Genomic DNA, 19476 nt, shown 5'->3' with positions numbered 1-19476 from the left:
TTCTTTAAATTGAGATCTAACCTCCAAAAAATATTTGGGAATATCCTTGAAGATTTGAATCTGAGAATTTTTAATGACCAAGGCCTTCTGGAAGTGTAGGTTCAATATTTTGTCTCTTTGTTCCTTTGATCCTAAGGTAATTAAACAATCTCTTGGCTTCTTCCCTTGCTTCCTGCCAATCCGAAAGGCTGAGGTTATCATAAATTCATCTTCCTCTCCATCTAGCTCATCATTCCAGAAGTCTTGAAATTTATCTGTGAGGAATTCCCCGAGCTTGTCCTCTTCCTCTTCTGGAACCAATCTTAGTTTCAGATTCTTACTTTTCCTTTCCAGTTCTAGTAGGGCTAATGCTGAATCATGTTCATGTACTTTTTTTACAATAGGCGCAAACTTTCCTTTGGTTTCTTCAGCAGTGGACCTAGCACTCTCAGCTATTCTCCTTGTTTCCGTAGATTCTTGAACCAAACGGTTTATAGAATCTGTATTAGATGAAATTATTGTTGTATTCAGGTCTAGTCTTGTTGTCAACTCCGTCAGTTTCTTAGAGTTCTCTGTAGACTGTTTAGTAAGTTCTGCAGATTGCTTAGTAAGTACTTCTAGTGACTGATTTATTTTAAGCAGGGCCTGTGTCATTGACTCCATTGATGCTGCTGTTATTTTTTCTTGTGCAGCTGCTGCTCCTGATAAGGAGCCTCTTTTTTGAACTTGTTTTTGAGCCTGCTTTGTTTTACTTCTTGTTGAAATCTCTTCTGGCGGGTTGCTCATAACTCAAGGTCATTCACACAGGAAAGTTGCAAGTGGAAAATCCCACTGGATACACCGTAATGTAACTAAAGCCCTCTAGAGGAGGAAATTGTAACCATCCAAAGGCACCCAGAACAAAGAAAACGAAAGTCAAAAGGCAAAAGTCCCATTAAAAGTCTTTAGTTTGTAGCACTTTACTGTTAGAATTGTAATCCACCAAAGTCCCGAGTATGTTTCAAAATAAGTCTTATTTTGTAGCCGCTGTCCTTTGACAGCTCACTTGACAGTTCCTTTTTTCAGGCGATCGCTGCTCCGGCAGCCTGGCCAGAAGTATCGGCAGCAGAGGTTTTTTATTCCTTATCCCTTTCTTTTGCAGGTTAACTTAATTCTGTTTCCTCCCCCCCTTCTCCTGCACCACAGGGGGGAGATCCTTTCGATGTCTGGTTTAATAAGAGTTAAAAGGAAGGTCCATTTAAACACAGCTTAGTCTTTTCATTGCTCCGTTAATCATGCAGTTCCGGGAGGCTGACTTCCTTAATTTTGCCTTCCCGTTTTCAGCCAAATCTTCTAAATTTTTTAAGTCCCGTTTTACTTTTGCGATCTTACTCACGGGTATTGTTGTTGCCAATCGTTGATTTCAGAAAGGAATCGGCGCTCTCCGTTAATGGCGACGCGGCTTCACTCCGTAAGCTGGGTAGCGATCCTCAGCACCGCGCTCACCCCGATGCCGCTCCGGAGCCTTTAAAAAGGCTCTTTCACGATGCCGGGGGGGCGCAAAGGTGCCCACCGAATCTCCTTGCTCACAGGCTTCAGCGCCTGTGATTTTAGGGGTCCCCCGCTTGCCGTAGCGGGTAAGACCCGAACTTACGGAGCAGTCCTGCCTCGGAGCTCGAGGCTAGGACCGCCATCAAACGCTGGCGCCGACCGGAAGTCGGGACTAACAGTCCAAATGTACATTTATCTATATGATTCAAGAGTGTCATTCCATCCCATGCTTTTGATTAATCTTTATAGCTGTAATATTTTTAACTACTCCTTGTCACTTTTCTGTTTTCTTTCTTTCTTCTTTTCTAGGAAGCCCTTTTTTGCCAGAACACATAACCACAAGACATTTAAAGGTAAAGGGACCCCTGACCATTAGGTCCAGTCGTGGCCGACTCTGGGGTTGCTGCGCTCATCTCGCTTTATTGGCCGAGGGAGCCGGCATACAGCTTCCGGGTCATGTGGCCAGCATGACAAAGCCGCTTCTGGCGAATGAGAGCAGCACACGGAAATGCTGTTTACCTTCCCACCGGAGCGGTACCTATTTATCTACTTGCACTTTGACGTGCTTTCGAACTGCTAGGTTGGCAGGAGCAGGGACCTCACAATGGGAGCTCACCCCGTCGCGGGGATTCAAACCACCGACCTTCTGACCGGCAAGCCCTAGGCTCTGTGGTTTAACCCACAGCGCCACCCGCATCCCTTACAAGACATTTAATAAGATCCAAATTCCCCAAAAGGAAGGCCATAGCTCAGTGTTCGAGAATCTGCTCAGGGTGCAGAAGGTTCTATGTTCAGACCCTGGCATCTCCAGATAGGGCTGGGATAGACCACATCTGAAACCCTGAAGAGCTGCTGCCAGTCAGTGTAGGCTATACTGAGTTGGGCTCAATCGCCTGACTCAGCATAAGGCAGCCTCCCATGCACCCTAGCCCACAACCCAACTTTTATCTACCAAAAAGGAATTTCCTGCACTCAGATCGTTCTCTCTTTCATGGCTGCAGAACCTCTGAGCACCTTCGGAGCTCAGTTTCTGAAACGTTTTGTTTTCTCAAATGTCTTTAATTGGTCACAAGAGAGCAGATTTTCTTCTGTAAGATACATTCCTCCCTATCTCCTCCAGGCATGCTCACTTCTGCCTGACATTTAGAGTGGATTTCTCTACTACAGTTGAGATCTTTTAATTACATTGACCACACAGGTGTTATGACTTCCGGAGAGAGATTAAAAGACATGATTACAATAAGCTTCATTATTGAAATAAGAACAGTGCAAGAGCCAGCCTCCCCACTCGGGGCTTTTATATTATTCAAGACTTCCTTGGGAAAAGTCACTTACAGCTAGCGATGAAGTGCTGGCAACGCGTCCTCCTAAGTAATTCTCACTAGCTGGGAAGAAAGTCCTTCCTTCGACGCTGCTGTGCGCCATCAATGCTCTCCGGAGCGCTCTCTTTGGTGTCTTGGAGAATGAGAATGCTCGTGTGACCTGCAGAGTTTTAAGAACCACGTTAAGTAAACTGTAGAAAGCCTGACCCTCCATGAATTTGCCTAATGTTCCTTTAAAGCCACCCAACCATCTTGTAAAGTCATCCAACCATCTTGTTCTCATTCATGCCTATTCCAGCCTCACACTTCATATCCCTAGCCAAACAACATTATATTACTTTTTTTTCCTCCAACACAAACCAACCAAGATTCTTAATGCACTTAAAAGACTAACACATTTATTATGGTGTAAGCTTCTGCGGACTAGAGCTCACTTCCTCAGATGCAGAATCAACATCTATATTGAGAGGAATGAGGGGGGAGGAATCATACATCAAGAAGCAGACATTCTGGATACAGAAAGGTGGGGGAACTGTAAATAGTGGAATCAAATGCCAAATAGTGGAAGTGACATAAAAGGCCCCTGTTTTCACTGTCAAAAACAAAAACCCAAAACTAACAAGGCCCTACCCCCCTCAGATTTGTCACAATTTGTTTCAACATGAAAAAGTTATGATCTTTTTACTGGTGCCAAACTCTCAAACTCTGTGCTGGAATAGTAACACGTAATAGATTGAGAGAAGACAACATACATCAGCTAAAAGCTCCTTACACAATTGAGGGCTACTGCACAATATATCTCTGGAAACATCTGTCAGTGGTTTACATTCATTCTCTCCTGATGCACGGAGCATGTGCAAGTGTCACATTTAGGCTCAAATATTCCAGTGCAATAAAACTTGTCACCAGGAAGGGAACTGAATGGGTTTTGCCCCCAAATGAAAAAGCTTGGTGTGAGGAGATAGCTTCAGAATAGCATTTCTTTATTAGTTAAACCTCGTACCTTTTTGGATGTTTTTTTAATGGCCCGGGATGCCCTGCTCAGTGTGCTGTCCACATCCTTCGTGCTTACTTCAATGGAATCCGGATCAGTAGCATAAATGAGATCTTCCTGCAAAGGAAAGAAGGCTTGAGAACTTACTCGAAGGCGAAGCCACCATGAGAGTAAAAGATTCACGTTTCAAAAATCAACAGCAGACTTCAAATTCTCAGACACCGCCCTCAGATTCTCACTACCAAAGACAAAACTTTCCAGATAGGAGTTGCAAACCTTCAGAACTCTACTGCTTAGCCAGCAGGTAGGAAAAACAAAGAGCAAAATTAAAGGCTTTACTGCCACCATGTGGGGCATGAAAGTCAGTGTACACATCGCTATGAAAAAGCGAAGTCCCTTTAGTCTGGAAAAGGAAAAGTTTGTAACTTCGACTGACAAGGTGGCAACAATTCCTAAGTCCAGTCTTACCTAGTGATGGGGATCCCTCGACATTCAGAGTTTATTACAGCAGCTAAAATACACACCACTTCCTTTTTCAACAGCAGCACACTTTCAACCATGAAATGTTCCATGTTTTTAAGAGGTCTTAAAAGATATAGTGGTACCTTGGTAGTCAAACAGCTTGGCTCCCAAACAAATCAGCTCCCAAACGCCGTAAACCCGGAAGTGAGTGTTTGGGTTTGCGAATGTTTTTTGGAAGCCGAACATCTGACGCGGCTTCCGATTGAGTGCAGGAAGCTCCTGCAGCCAATCGGAAGCCGTGCCTTGGTTTTCGAACAGTTTCGGGAGTCAAATGGACTCCCTGAACAGATTCAGTTCGAGAACCAAGGTACCACTGTATTTAGCTCTGCCAGGAAAAAGCCTATTCAAAGACAGCTCTTTTGTACATCCTAAGTACAGTCAGAAGAATCCGATATAATGGACTTGTACATGGTTTCAGCTTGACAACAACTGTGTGTTTTTCATACGTAGGGCAATGCTGTGCTTTTAGCCCCATCCCCAACATCACACCAGGACAGCTGGGTGTCCTGACCACAGAGAACTCTTACACACGAGCAAGAACTTGTGCATTGCTCCTTTTCAGACAACTGCAAAAAATGCAGTTGTTAAAGGAATCGGGCAAGGCTAAAAACACAAACCAGTGAATAAGACATTGTCCTACACCAAAGCAGTAGACACATAGAATACTATATAAAACAATGTCTTTCGTTGAATAAATTCCCTTGAAGCACTTGCAACCCTAAATCAGCTCCACTGAAATACAGAATGTTTAGAATTGGGGTGTGTTGTGAGTAATATGCAAACCAAACGGCACCTTATGATAGGTTTATTCTCTGGAACCACTGAGTGACAGAGTCCCTGTGCCACATTCTTTTACTTTTGTAAGCAAAGACATGCACAACTGACATTAGGCAATCGTCTTTCCCTAGAAGAATGAATCAATCAAGTGATCACCCAAAGCCTAATGGTGAACATGCAGGATCTGCTGGAAATAAAATAATTGTTTAACACACACACATTCTGTCTTCTCCCAACAGACATCAAGGCAGCCATCAACAACAAATTAAAAGAATGATTGCTTTGCTCAAAGCTATTTGATTAAATTATTTTAATGGTACTTTTTATTTTGCTGTTTTAGCGTTTTTATAAAACAAGAGAGATAGTTAACGTTCACGGCCCAACAGGCTTCCTGGAAAAGATGACTTACTATGCCAATGTATGCTACCTCATACTAAACAGGTGGGCAGGCAAAGCAAATCTCTATATAACACTATTTATTAGGGGTGATTAATGGCAACAAAATTCACCTTGTATTGGCAGCGTCTGCAAGCAACCCAATCTGCTCTGAATCCACAATGAATAATTGGATTCATTTTTTCAGGTTTTCAAATCTGATCTGTTAGATCCCAAGTTCTGTTTCACACCCACTGACTATATGGGGAATCTAAAAACTGTTGTAGCATTCAAAAAAAAACAACCCTTCACATAAGTGGGTGAAATTTGTAGGCAAGGGAGCCCCTTCAGAGTGCATTAAGCCTGCCAAATTTCAGACAGAGCCATCCAGCGGTTTTTTGCGGGGACCCCTTAAATAAATAAAGACCTCTTAAGCTTTATTTTCTGCCAGAATTAGCTGCGAATTGCAGGCATGAATTCCCCTTCTGAGAGCATGAAGCCTGCCAAATCTCAGAAAAAAATAGGTGCACAGGAGCAGACTTTCCCATTTTGGAGTGGGGAAATACAAATCATTTTTCTATTTTATTTTTTATTTTATTTTTTGTGGGAAATCAAGTTTGAAAGCTGGGAGGCATGAGGAAGCTGCCCCTGGGTGGGAAACCAGCAGAAGTGCAGACAAGCAGGTTACGTGTTATGAAAAAGACTAACTGGGAAAGAAGCAAGCTGACAAAAATTCAAGTATCTTTAATACGGTCAATGACCAGAAAGGCAGGCTGACACAATAACCTAACTCCATATGTCCTATTATAGCCAAAGCTCAGAGAAAGATGACCCACATGGAGAGGTTTATTTACTTCAACATCATTCCCCCCTCCCAATCACCGACTGGAGTGATTCAGAAAAAGAATTCACTTTGATTAAAAGCTTGGCCTGTCTAGCAAAACAAGATATCCCCGCACCCTACCCCACTCTTCCAAAGCTCTGGGCAGCTTGGTTTCGTTTCTCATAAAAGAAAAAAGGGCCCTGTGCACCTATTTTTCTGAGGTTTATCAGGCTTCATCTTGTAGGGCGGGGGAGAGAAGCCCCAAAGTGAATCAGCTTAGGAGGTCCCTTACCCCCCAAAATATAGCTTGTTAACAGCACGACCCAACTTGGAAACATGAAATCATGGGCCACATCACTCCAATTCACCTCCTTATTTGGAGTATGCACAGAGCTGCTACACACCCCTATTTAAGTGCAACAGTGCACTCCAAACACAGATGTGCTGCACCTGTTACAGCAATAACTCCAGGCAAGCATGCCATGCAAACAAGAGCATTGCTCTTCTTCGTACGGTTTTGATTCTTACCTGGAAGTTAAGTGCCATTTAACTCACAAGGGGTCTTTTCTGAATCCAAACATGTTGAGCTGTGGCTCTGTGGACAGCACTATCAGGCACCTCCTGCCCCTGAACTGTGCCAGGGGGATGTTCTAAGAACAACTGTTTAATAACTGGGGGCCGAGCTTTGATTTTGATTTTCTTCTTCCCTCCCTGCCCCTTTCCCCTATTGTGTTGCATGTTTTTAGATTGTAAGCCTGCAAGTAAGGACTGCTTTGTTCTGATTGTATGTAACCCACTTTGAGAGGCTTTTTTGGCTGAAGCTCACCGAGTACAGATACAGTCTCCAAGAGATTACAGCCTTGATGAACTGGCAGCAAGCCCTTCTGAGAAGTTGTCCCATCTTGCAGACCTTTGCCACAAGACATGCTACCAGTGGGCCTGTTAGTTCTGGCACAGCCATCTGACATAGATCTCTTAAACCTCTACACATTTAAAACAGATTCAAGGTACAACCCCCTCGTCAGCTCTGATATCAAGAACTTACAGCATCTGCTTTGCATATCGTGTTGGCTACGTGCCGGCACAGCATCTTCAGCCAGTTCTCCTTGGGAGGTTCCTCAGTCGTTATCTGGAAGCTGAACAACAAGTTGCTCTGCTCGGTCGGTGGTCGCACAACTAACGCAAATGCTTTGTGGCACTCTGCAAACAACAGCAACAGATCAGTCAACAATCTGAGCAACTCGCTATTAGAGGAAGAAGGGAGCATGGACGACTGAGTATTGTCCTAGGGTCAGCACAAGAACCAAAGTTTAGAAGCCTGAATATCAAAGAAGCGGGCAGGCCATCTCCGCACAGAACTGACTCTTCATATATTCATCTCAGCAGCGTCTCCCCATTTCAGCTGCCATGTGTGTGGGCTACAGAAGGAAGTCTAAAAACACATCCTGCACATTGCAATGGAGAACCAGTGCACAGGACTTCTAATACTTGAGAAAACACCACATGTTGGACATAAGGTGGGTCAGTTTTCCCGCCCATAGAAAACAAGGGGATGAGGTTCAACAAAGGTCTTTAAGCAGTAGCGAAGCTGCAAGATGCTTTATTTAACCATTACAGGTCTGCCGTCACCAAAACAAGGTACAGCATCTCGGGGGACAGTGAAGTCTACAAAGCCGTGTGAGCAGAATAAAGATTCAGAAGATAAATATCCACATTCAGCCACAACAAAGAAGACACTGCACAAAATTCGGAAGCAAGAGGCGAATGGCATTGCCACGCCTTCAGTGACAAAGGTCCAAACCTTTCAACCTCACTATATAACCACAGTAGTGTATGATGCTTTTAAAAGACCCTGTGTTTTGCAGTTATGTTCTGGCTTTTAAGCACTGTTACTGCTCGGGCATGGGAGAATACCTAGTGAAATTATCCGGCCTGGTATTGCTTGTATTCAGGGATTATTTCTTTCGACAACTCACATAACATTTTAAATACAAATTGTTCCAATCTGGCTAAGGACCTTAGAGTGAAGGGAAGGTAAATCAAGGTATTTGAATGGTGTGGTAAACGTAGAACAAAATGAAATTTAGGGATCAGGAAAGAGCCAGAGCCTATTAGAACAACAATCAGCAGAAAAAGGAGGGGTCATTGAGGAGGACTGTGCTTCAAAATATTAAGACTGAGAAAAATGTGGAAAAAGCCCCCTGTGTGATTATAGAAAAAAGAATGGCCAAATAAAACAAGATAGAGAGTTATACCAGTGACAGACTGATCGAGAGAGGAGATTGTCAATATCAGGATTGGAAAATTGTCAAGTAATTTGTGAAGATAACAGAAAAGATGGCCATTTAGCTCTTGAAATCCAGAACACGGGAAGTCCCATTGTAATTAATTAATTGGGATTATATAATTAACTATATTGTTTTTTGTTTTTGAATGTGGAAATATTTGGTTTGATTTGTTATTAATATGAAAGTTTTTTTTACAAAATGGAAAATGAATAAAAATTATTTACAAAAAGAAAAAAGGAAAGAGCCATAGGATTTTGTGCATAACTTTCCACCGCCTATGAACTAAAGTCACCTCTCCACCTTATTTCCCTCTGCTTCAATCACAGCCAGGTCACGAAGGTTTGGCTTGGAGTGCAAGAGCGAGTGCCTGGCCCAAGGTCACCCACCAGCCTTCATGGCCTCACAGGGACTTGAACCAAGTTCTTCCTCTCGCTAGGCCAATACTCTCTACCAGGTGTGGGGAACTTTTGGCACTCCAGGTGTTAAAAGACTACAGCTCCCATGAGTCTCAGCAAGCAATATCAATTGGCAGGGATGACAGGAGCAGAAGTTCAGGAGAAAGGAGAGCCAGTGATTTCCCATACCTGCTCTATACCCTTCTGGCTTTTTTACATGCAATCACCAAGCTAAGTTAAAATGAACCTGGGAATGCTCTTAAACCCACTTTGCAACCCTGACTTAAAACAGCATTGTTGAGATGACGACAATAAGGCTCATTCTTATCCAGGATGGCAACTGTTAAGGTTTCATGTCAAACCCAGGCAGAGTAGATATTTGCAGATAGGGAAGGTGTACATAACCCTTAGCTTCCTCCTTAACTTCAGTTAGCTTTAAGTTTGTACCAGGCAGGTCTGCACAGAGGCTGACCTTGATGCAGAACACTATTTCTGAAGTTACAGGAAGAGAATCTTTCCAGCACCCTAGAATGATGCTCTGCCACACATCATTGCAGAGTCCGCAGATGCAGGAAATTAAGAAGATTACAATGCTCTCTACAGAAGGAAGTCACACTGATTTCAGTGAAACATGCAGGCATATAAATGATAGTCTAGAGAAAGTTACACAAGCCTGCTGAAGGATCTTAAGACAGAACTGTGGGTTTAACTCCTGTTCAAGTTTCAAGTGCCAGTCATATCAATCTTTGTTCTTAAAAGGTTAATACGCCCACATGCGAAGCTTTATTTTTAGATAAAGCTTTCTGCCAAGGCACATGGAAACACTCGTTGAAGGGCTGTGAGCTCTGAAAGCCTTGAGTGATTTTCTCCAACTCCTGACATTTGACCATCTTCTCTCACTGCTCCTTTTAATGGTTACTTCCGGCTCCCTGGCCCCCAGGTGAAACCTCTTTGGAAGGTATCTTGTTATTCAGCTGTGCCAAAACATATCAGCGTTTGAAGTCCATCATTCTGCATTATTAGTCCTCAAAAATCCACATTCCACTGCCAATGTTCATACCTTCTGTCTCTCGGATGTCTAGTACTTTCTTGATCTGAGACAGGGGCATGAGGATTATGTGCTTGAGACAGGCTGGTGGCCTGGTATGGCCATGAGGACTCTTGAAGCCACCAATGACTTTGTGCCGCTTCCTTGCAATCTGTTGGGGGGGGGGGGAGAAAAGAAAAGAAGCATGGAAAGAACCATCTTCTATATCCCCAGAAACATTTAAACTGAAAGTTCGGTGACAGCTTCTGAAAATCCTAAACAATTCCAACATACAGATTCATGTTTCTATTGCAAAATATTCACTATTTTTCCCTGAGACACAGTCAGTTTTTATGTTCACTTGAAAAACCACATGCTGAATTCTGCATTCTTCTTTTGTCTTGTACTTGTAAAATGATCCAGAATTGCATATGGATAGTAAAGGTGTGTTGTACCAGGCACTTGTAAATAAAGGGTACTCGCTTCCACCCACAAGTAGATACATTTTGAATTAAGTCTCCTCAATTGTGAAAGGACCTTGCAAGCAAGCATATATGCTGCTGTGAAGCTATGAGCCCAGTTCAGGCACTGCACTATTGCACTCTATGCTGTAAGCCACCCAGAGTGGCTGGGGAAACCCAGCCAGATGGGTGGTGTATAAATAAATAATAGTAATAAGAATAAAGCAACTAGGGTTTAATGTGAACAAGTTTATAGACAACAAATGAGGAGAGAGCCCAATTGAAACAACTTTTTTGCAGCAATTCCTTCATCCAGGGAGACTTAATAAGAACAGATCTTCAGCCTAAAATACAAAGGAACTGGGAGCAAGCAAAAGGCAACAATGAAGCCAAAAGTAAATGGAACACATGCAAGCCAGGCAGCTCAAAGAACGTAGACCAGCTTCCAAATTAAGAGCAGCATCATTACATTGTCACATCTAGGCATCCCAAATATAGATCCAAAACCTTGAGAACTTTAAGGACTGCCTCCGTATGTCATATGTCTTCATGGGAGGCCCCATTATTGCATCTCACACGGCTGGAGAATATGAAAGCCTTGGCATTTCTAATATAGGCAGCCTGGCTGCAAAACTTCCGATCCTGAGACTATGTCTAGCTCTTTCACTTTGAGTCCTCCAAGCTCATACTGTCTAGATGTTGGGTGTCTAAACCCCAGCTTTGGGTCCACCAATTTTGGCAACTGGGGGTGGGGAGTAGACATAGCACTGAGGTGGGTAGAGAGATTTAAAGCTCTCCATCAGAGTACTGGGTTGGGATGCACAACACCCACAACTCAATCAACAGAGCAACCATTTCATGAGTGGGGCAAGGGTGACAGCTCCCATCTGATCTGCACAGCTGTGTGCCGTGTGTGCATACACAAGAGTATGGGGTAGCTACACCCACTAGAGCCATGCAGCCCCTAGAAAGCTGGCCAAAGATGAATGTGGCTCTCCAGCACCCCAAAAAAAGGTTAATCATCCCCAATATAGACACATACATCTCAGTTGGACACTATCTGTACCTGGCATCTGCTTGCTGATTTGCTAAACTTGTTGCTGCTTTGTGTTTTTGAGATTTTATTAATATTGCCTTTTACTATAGTTAGCCTTCGTGAAGCTCCTTCTCAAAAAGCAGAAAAGGGCAAGACAAAAATATTTTTACATGATAGCATACGGGATAGACAAGGATTGATTGACTGATTTTGTTTGACACAACGTAAAAGCAGATTTAGAAAACTGGATTCTGCAACCAAACAACACATTATACACAGCCCAGCTACAATCTTGACAACTGCAGCTCCATGGGCCACGGTTGAAGACTTTAAAGCCCTAGACAGCCTTGGCCCAGTATACCTGAAGGAGCGTCTCCACCCCCAACATTCAGTCCGAACACTGAGGTACGGCGCCAAGGACCTTCTGGCAGTTCCCTCACTGCAAGGTTGCAGGAAACCAGGCAGAAGGCCTTCTCTGTGGTAGCTCCCGCCCTGTGGAACGCCCCCCCCATCAGATGTCAAACGAATAAAATCTGACGTTTAGAAGACATCTGAAGGCAGCCCTGTTTAGGGAAGTTTTTTAATGACTGATGTTTTAATGTATTTTTAATCTTTTGTTGGAAGCCACCCAGAGTGGCTGGGGAAACCAAGCCATAAACCCACTGGTCAAGGGCAAGGTTCAAGCTAACTTGTGGCTATTGAAGACAGATTTTTAAGCAGAGTTCCACATCCCTGGTGTTGCAAATTGTACAGACTACAATGAACTGTGTGCTTTATGGCCTCCCCCATGCTAGACTCAAGTCTCTGAAACTTGATTAGTTTCTTTTCCCCTAGCTCAGTATCTTTCCAACAGCAATTACAGGTTATACTGCTTGTGTGGACACTTTACGCACACATTTTGTATAGCTTAAGCAGAAGCAAAACAGACTTACCTGGCACAGCCATGTTATTTATTCACATTAAATATAAATAAGCCCCACGAGAACTTTGTGCGCCGCTGAGCCACTGTCTTGAGAACTCGAAACAAATGCCAGGATTCTAAGTGGCGCCAAGAGACCAACCGATTTTGATGAGCTACCACTAGAGTAACCAAGCTGCATCAATCCCAAAGATGTGAAAAGCAATCTTCTTTTGCTTGCATCGCATCAAGTGGACATTAGGGATGGGAAGACAGCAGAGAAGGACGGCAAAAAGAAGGCTGCGGGGGAGATTTAAAGCAGCTCTCTTTTCAGGTTAACAAGTACTCAGCTACAGAAATGAGACACTGGTTTAATCCAAATACGGAGGTGCAAGAAGCCAACACTTGACAAAAGCATCGGCCAACTAGACTGGAGTAAACCCAGCAATAGTTTCCTCAGTTGACACAGATTGTAGTCTTACGTATGCTTACCTGGGAGTAAAGCCCCACTGAACACAGTGGGTTGTATTTCTATGTAAATATGCATGGGATCATGCTGAGTTTTGTAAATAGGGTGTAGGAGATGCTGCTCCTACATGCAACAGACCAATAAAACTGCCTTGGTTGTAATGCTGCAATTTTAAAGAGCTCTGGATTAACTATGAGGGGAGATCCAGTCAGATGAGGTTGTAGTTCAAATCAAAGAATGGTAGAGTTAGAAAGGACCACACAGGTCATGTAGTCCAACCCTCAGCAATGCAGGAATTTTTTCCCTAAGGTGGTGTTTGGACCCATGACCCTGAGATTAAGAGTCTCATGCTGTTCCAAGTTGTTCCAGAGCTGCTGCTACCACCACAAGTAAATGTACAGATGGCAATCAGCTGATCAGCAACCTCCCCCTGCCCAAATCTTTGATCTAAAAACTGGGGGAGGCTTGTTAACAACTTTCCACCTCCAGCATCTGCCAGAAGAACCCAAAATTGCAAGAGAAGTCAGCATTACCAAGCCAGCAGATGCTCCTTAAAAAAGAAAGGGGAGACCAAGTATAGATTCAGGAGCAGAGCTTCAATGTCATGACTCGAGATGCAAGTTTATTCAACTTGTCTAATTTATACAGGTTACAGAATTCAGCCTCTTGCGGAAGAATTTTCTAGGGCACAGCTCTGGTCGTAAGTCAATAACCCATACGATGCCTGCGTACTACATTTCTGCAAGAATTCATGTCGGGGGAGGAATTACTCAAAGGCCTCTCTGCTTGCTTCTCAGTGGCAGCATCTCTCCTGCAGCAAATATTTCACTACTAATAGTAAGACATGGCAGCAGAAAGTTGCTCTGTCTTCTCCACTAATCCCCGTATCGAGCTACCAACCATTAAGTCCGCAGAAATAAAGTGTTCCTTGTTGACAGTTTGTGCAGTGGTTCTTACCAACTGACTGAGTGGCACATATAGCGTAAAGCTTTCTGTCAAGACAAAAAAAAAAAAGTGTTCCAGTCGTCCTTCGTGGGTTGCAAGTATTTGGATTACTATTTATTCCTCTGGGTTGCAAGTCATTCCAGAATGTCACAGCCAAATGAATATCTATAGACTTACCTCCAGGCAGTCGTTAAAAAGGAACAGGGTGACCTGCTCCCCTCTGTCACAGAGGTCGTCACCAAGCGCAACTGTTTCCAGCCGCTGAATTAGACTTCGGTGAGATGACAAAAGATTGGCCTGTGGGGTATAGGAGAAGCTCATTTAAAAAACAGAACAGAATAGTTCAGGAAGGTGCTTTGTCACCAAGAAATAAAATTAAACAGAGCAGACTTTTAACCTAAAAGATCTGAATAACATTCAAAAACCTGCTGGACAGTAATATTTATGCTATTCTGCAGATTAGATTTCACAGCAGGTAACATTGCGGGTGGCGCTGTGGTCTAAACCACAGAGCCTAGGTAGGGCTTGCTGATCGGAAGGTCGGCGGTTTGAATCCCCGTGACGAGGTGAACTCCAGTTGCTCGGTCCCAATTCCTGCCAACCTAGCAGTTCAAAAGCACCCCAAAAAGTGCAAGTAGATAAATAGGTACCGCTCCGGCGGGAAAGTAAATGGCGCTTCCGTGCGCAGCTCTGGTTTCGCCAGAAGCAGCTTAGTCATGCTGGCCACATGACCCAGAAAAACTGTCTGCAGACAAACGTCAGCTCCCTCGGCCAGTAAAGCGAGATGAGCACCGCAACCCCAGTCATTTGCAACTGGACTTAACTGTCAGGGGTCCTTTACCTTTTTTAACATTGCCTTACTGAACCCTTTCAAAAGCTCACATACAGGAGTCCTCTCATTGCCCAACAACAGAATACTTCTCCAGTACATCAGCTTATTGTTACTGTAACCCCACACATTTTTTCTACAGCATTATTAGGGTCAATAAACACTTTCAAAAACTCTATCTGGAAATAAAGCTAATGATCAATTTCAAAATTACTCCAGTTCAGCATAAAAAATTAGTTGTTCATGGTACCACATTCCAAAAACATAGAACACACTCCTAACCTATTGGGGTATGTTAGGTTTCACAGTGTTAACTCATTGGGAGATGTGGAAGCCTTGGAAGAAGGAAACAAGAAAGCAAAACAAAATGCATAGGAGATGTACTGAACTCATAATGGAAGGAATCCAGAGTACCCTGATAACCTAACGGGGTTGGGGAGCTCAACAGAATATTGTAAGCAAGAAATCAGTGTTAAAAGTTTGCACTATGAAAACTATAGTTCCTGTACCAATATAAAGCCAGCCTGAAGCAGAATTAACCTCATAGGGTAAAACTTACTCCTAGGGTTCAATAAAGCCTTGCAGTTGTTTTTTATTACATACAGGAATCTGCTGCAAGTTACAAAAACAGGAAAAATATTCTAGCACTCTTGAAGTGGCAGAACCAAAAGGTGGAATTTATGGTACAACCAAAATTCTAAATTAATTTTCTCTACCCTATTTTAAGAACTTGTCGAGCATATAATCCAGTTCAATTAGGGGTTGGGCAGCTTCATTCTCCCATTCATCTCAATAAAAACCCTGAACATGTAGCAAGTTAAACATACTTTTTTCTGAAAAACTGAAGTGGAGAGAGATGAAACAGCACAGGACAGCTGACCTCACAATTGTTGTGAAGCACGTAGAGCATGAAGCAGCTCAGGTTTGCTAGAGAAAAGCTGGACCAATATTTCAAACAGGCACTGGGCCCACAGCAACCCCACTGGCCCGGGAGTGTTACGTGAGAAGACTCTCCAATTAACATTTATTCTTCTCCTCCTTCCCCTACCAAGAGGTCGTATCTGTCTAACAAAAGGACTCCACCCCACACATCAGGCTCAGCTGCACTATTACTTACCGGGCAGCCATCTACTTCATAGACAACATCAAAAATCTGCCTTTGGGCTTCCGTTTTCCTTTTATCTTCATTAATATGCCTGGGGAAAAGAGCAAAAAAAGACTTTTCAGTTGTTAGGGTTTAGGTCCAATACAGACAGGGCATCCAGGTATCTGCTTCATTGCACATGAAGGTCAGATCCACCACTTTAAGTTATTGACATAAGCTTTTGCTCAGAGACTATTATGGGTGGGGAGTGTGAGTGTGAGTGTGAGTGTGTGTGTGTGTGTGTGTGTGTGCGCGCGCGCACGCACACCCCCCCCCCCCAAACATGTGTCTATACACACATCTACAGCTGAAAAGCCTCTTCACCTGCAGAACGGCCACTTCGTTAAGTCGGCTACCCAGAAACCAAGACTACCACAGGAGAATTATGCTATATGCATACCAACACCATGCGAAAAATACAAAGCTACACACAAACAGAAACACCACCTTTTATGATAGTTTTTAAATTCTGCCTGCATTAATTTCTTGCACAGACTTGGGAAATGTGAAAAGACTGCAACGAGCAGCCGTGTCAGCAGTTGAAGACTAAGGAGAAGTGTTTTCCACTTGAGGAAGGCCCAAAGGGGCAGGGGTTCATCAAAACAGATTTGCTGAATTTTCCTCCCTTAAAGCGCTGCAAAGCTACCAGGCAGCTGCTACAGTGCTGACCCTTCACACTGACAGCAGTCATGGGAGTCTCCTGCAGTACAAGTAATTCCTACAGAATTCCTATCATTGTCATTTGAATTTTCACTGGCTTCAGGAGTAAGGGAAAGGATTCACAATATATCCCCATCACCCTAAGGAAAAGTTATTGTAACAAGAAAAAGCACCAATTCCTTTCCACAAAGGAAAAGCAACAGTTAACTTATCTTTGAAGTAAGACACCTCTCATTACAAAGATAAAGGTAAAGGACCCCTGACAGTTAAGTCCAGTCGCAGACGACTCTGGGGTTGAGGTGCTCATCTCGCTTTACAGGCAGAGGGAGCCGGCGTTTGTCCGCAGACAGTTTTTCCGGGTCATGTGGCCAGCATGACTAAGCCGCTTCTGGTGCAGCAGAACACCGAAACCAGAGAAGCGCACACAATTGGCGTTTACCTTCCCGCCAGAGCGGTACCTATTTATCTACTTGCAATTTTTGGCGTGCTTTTGAACTGTTAGGTTGGCAGGAGCTGGGACCAAGCAACGGGAGCTCACCCCGTCATGGGGATTCGAACTGCCGACCTTCCTATCAGCAAGCCCAAGAGGCTCAGTGGTTTAGACCACAGCGCCACCCGTGTCCCTTTCTCATTACAAAACGATGTATCAAATGGATAGCAGTGCCAAAGCAGGGCCTCCCAGTTTTGAGGAGAATTAAACGCTCATAACTTTTTTCTAATGAGTACTATTCAATGTGTGGCTTTTGAGATGGAACCCACAGTTCAGCTGGGAACCTAGCTAAGCTACCTCATCACAACAGCAGCATTCCCACGGCTTTCTGTTTTCTCTTTTCTTTTTTGGCAACCGGAAAATACAGGCCAGCAATATACCACAGGATAAACCCTATCATTGTTATATATTTCACAGCATCATAGAATAGTAGAATTGGAAGGTCCAACCCCCTGCAATGCAGGAATTTCATTTGCTGATAGCTTCCCATGAGGCATGCCAAACAAATTTACAATATAAGAGCATAGAACAGTTACATATATAGTGGTACCTTGGTTGCTGAGCATCTCGGAAACCAACCGTTTTGGCTTTCAAACACCAAAAACCCGAAGTAAATGCTTCTGTTTTCGAATGTGCCTCAGAAGTTGAACAGCTTCCACTGCTTTTTTTTCAATTTTCTCCATTGAAATTGCAGGCCGCCTCTGCAAGACCCTTTGTGCCTCAGTTTTCGAACGTTTCGGAAGCCGAACAGTCTTCCAGAATGGATTATGTTCGAAAATGAAGGTACCACTTTTATAAATATAACTTTTAAAAACTATATATAATGCCTGCTGCCTATTGAGCAGACAAGTATGGTAGGGAGAGAGAGAGATATAGAATACTTGTCTGCTCAATAGGCAGTATGCCTTTCTGCCAAGCTAGTCTACCATACTAATATCAGACCCAGAGAATATCTCCTAGTAATGAGTATCACCACTTACGTCATCACTTCCTTTAGCGACTCAATGGCTCTCTCTAGAGTTGCCTTGTCAGGATTGTCTTCTGCCGTATGTTTCTTAATGTCTACAACAGGGAAGTGTGAAAAGGGCAACTTTTTAAAATCATGCCAAGATAATGTTGACTAAGTTTGAGAATTGGGGGGGGGGGGGAGAGAGACTGGTTTTCAATCACCTTTTCACCCCATACAGCTGGAAGTTCTTTTCTGTGGTTGCCAAAGCTCTTATTTACAAAACATGGATTTCTCATCGTTACTCACCTAGAAAGACTCTCAAACAGCTGATCCACACCTTTGTCAAGGCCTAATGTAAATTATGCAGGGTAGGCCTGTATGACTATACTTAACAGTAGGTGGCAAACGGATTTAAGAACTGCATATGTTTTAGTGACATAAATAACCTACAGAGTGTTTTGGGAGGATGGGAATTGTCAGTCACTGCCCAATTGCATTCCATTATTCCTCTTAATTCAAAGCATGTTTAAAGATCTCCGTAGTGATAGAGACTTAAACAAATTGATTGGAAAGTTTAAAACATAGTAATGCTTAAGTATCCACCATCCCTAGAACAGCTCTGTCATGTACATTTGCAGAAAAGGGCATGGAGTCAGATGAAACCCGTTTCAGTTACAGAGCGTTTAGCTCTCCCAATTCGAAGCAACTAAAATAAGGCAGCAGCTCACTTGCTCTACAAAAACAAGCGATGCAAAACCAGCCCTCACTTACCATTTAGAAGAAGGGCAACACTAGGCAGCCTCTGAACAGGTCGGATGAGGAGTTCTGCCAAACTCTGTCGACCACACTCTGGTTTAGCTTGATTTATCTATTGAAAGCAAAGTACCAACTCAATCCTTGCCATTGCTAGTGTGAAATTCTTATTTTCTTTGCATGAGGGGTCGGTGCCTGCTGTCTTTAAAGATGTAGTAGTGCAACTATTCCTCAGTAAGCCTGCACCAGACTCAGAGGTTTGTAACAACTACCACCCAGCCACAAACATCCCCTTTCTAAGGAAGGTGTAGTGGCCAGAAGCTCGTGGACAAAATGCATTATCTGCAGAGGTTTTTAGCCTTTTTGAGTCCACGGCTCCCCTGACCAACTACGTTCTTTCTGCAGCTCCCCTGTGGGAAAATGCTCTGAGTCTCAAAAGCCCAGGTACGTTAACCCTTGCCTGAAGAGCCAGCAGCCCCTCGCCCCTTGTTGAACACCTTCCCTTGTGGACTATTCCTTCAGTCCTCTCTTGATTCCTTGGGAGTCCTCCAAGCAGCCACCATCGCCATCCCTGGTCTCTGAGCTGCCCCACCCCACACCCCAAAGAGAGGTGCCTCCTCACGCTGCCCCACAGGGGCCTGGGAAGAAGATGCCCCCACTGCATTATCTGGATCCATTCTCAACCAAAATTCAGGCTTAGCTTCAGAACTGAGTCAGGCTTGGTTACCCTAACCAATGACCTTTATCAGGACAGGGATAGAGGGAATGTGATCCTGTTGCTTCTCTTTGATCTCTCAGCAGCACTCAGTA

General features: G+C 43.6%; 1 protein-coding gene across 9 annotated transcripts in view; it reads right to left on the bottom strand.

Annotated features, from left to right (window-relative positions):
- ECT2 (epithelial cell transforming 2) overlaps positions 1-19476 on the bottom strand; it is a 48404-nt gene that overhangs the window by 8368 nt on the left and 20560 nt on the right. For all 9 annotated transcript variants that reach the window (XM_081862219.1, XM_081862211.1, XM_081862217.1 and 6 more), the window contains 8 exons: positions 18685-18781; positions 17945-18026; positions 15788-15866; positions 14019-14138; positions 10066-10204; positions 7368-7522; positions 3835-3942; positions 2845-2991 (listed from right to left, as the gene is read on the bottom strand). In XM_081862219.1, the coding sequence (XP_081718345.1) occupies positions 2845-2991; positions 3835-3942; positions 7368-7522; positions 10066-10204; positions 14019-14138; positions 15788-15866; positions 17945-18026; positions 18685-18781 (927 nt within the window). The remainder of the gene's footprint in view (positions 1-2844; positions 2992-3834; positions 3943-7367; positions 7523-10065; positions 10205-14018; positions 14139-15787; positions 15867-17944; positions 18027-18684; positions 18782-19476) is intronic.

This window comes from Podarcis erhardii (assembly GCF_964252035.2).
Source record: "Podarcis erhardii genome assembly, chromosome: 5".
NCBI lineage: Eukaryota > Metazoa > Chordata > Lepidosauria > Squamata > Lacertidae > Podarcis > Podarcis erhardii.
Note: the sequence above shows the minus strand (reverse complement) of the source record. Positions and strands in the feature narration are given on the sequence as shown.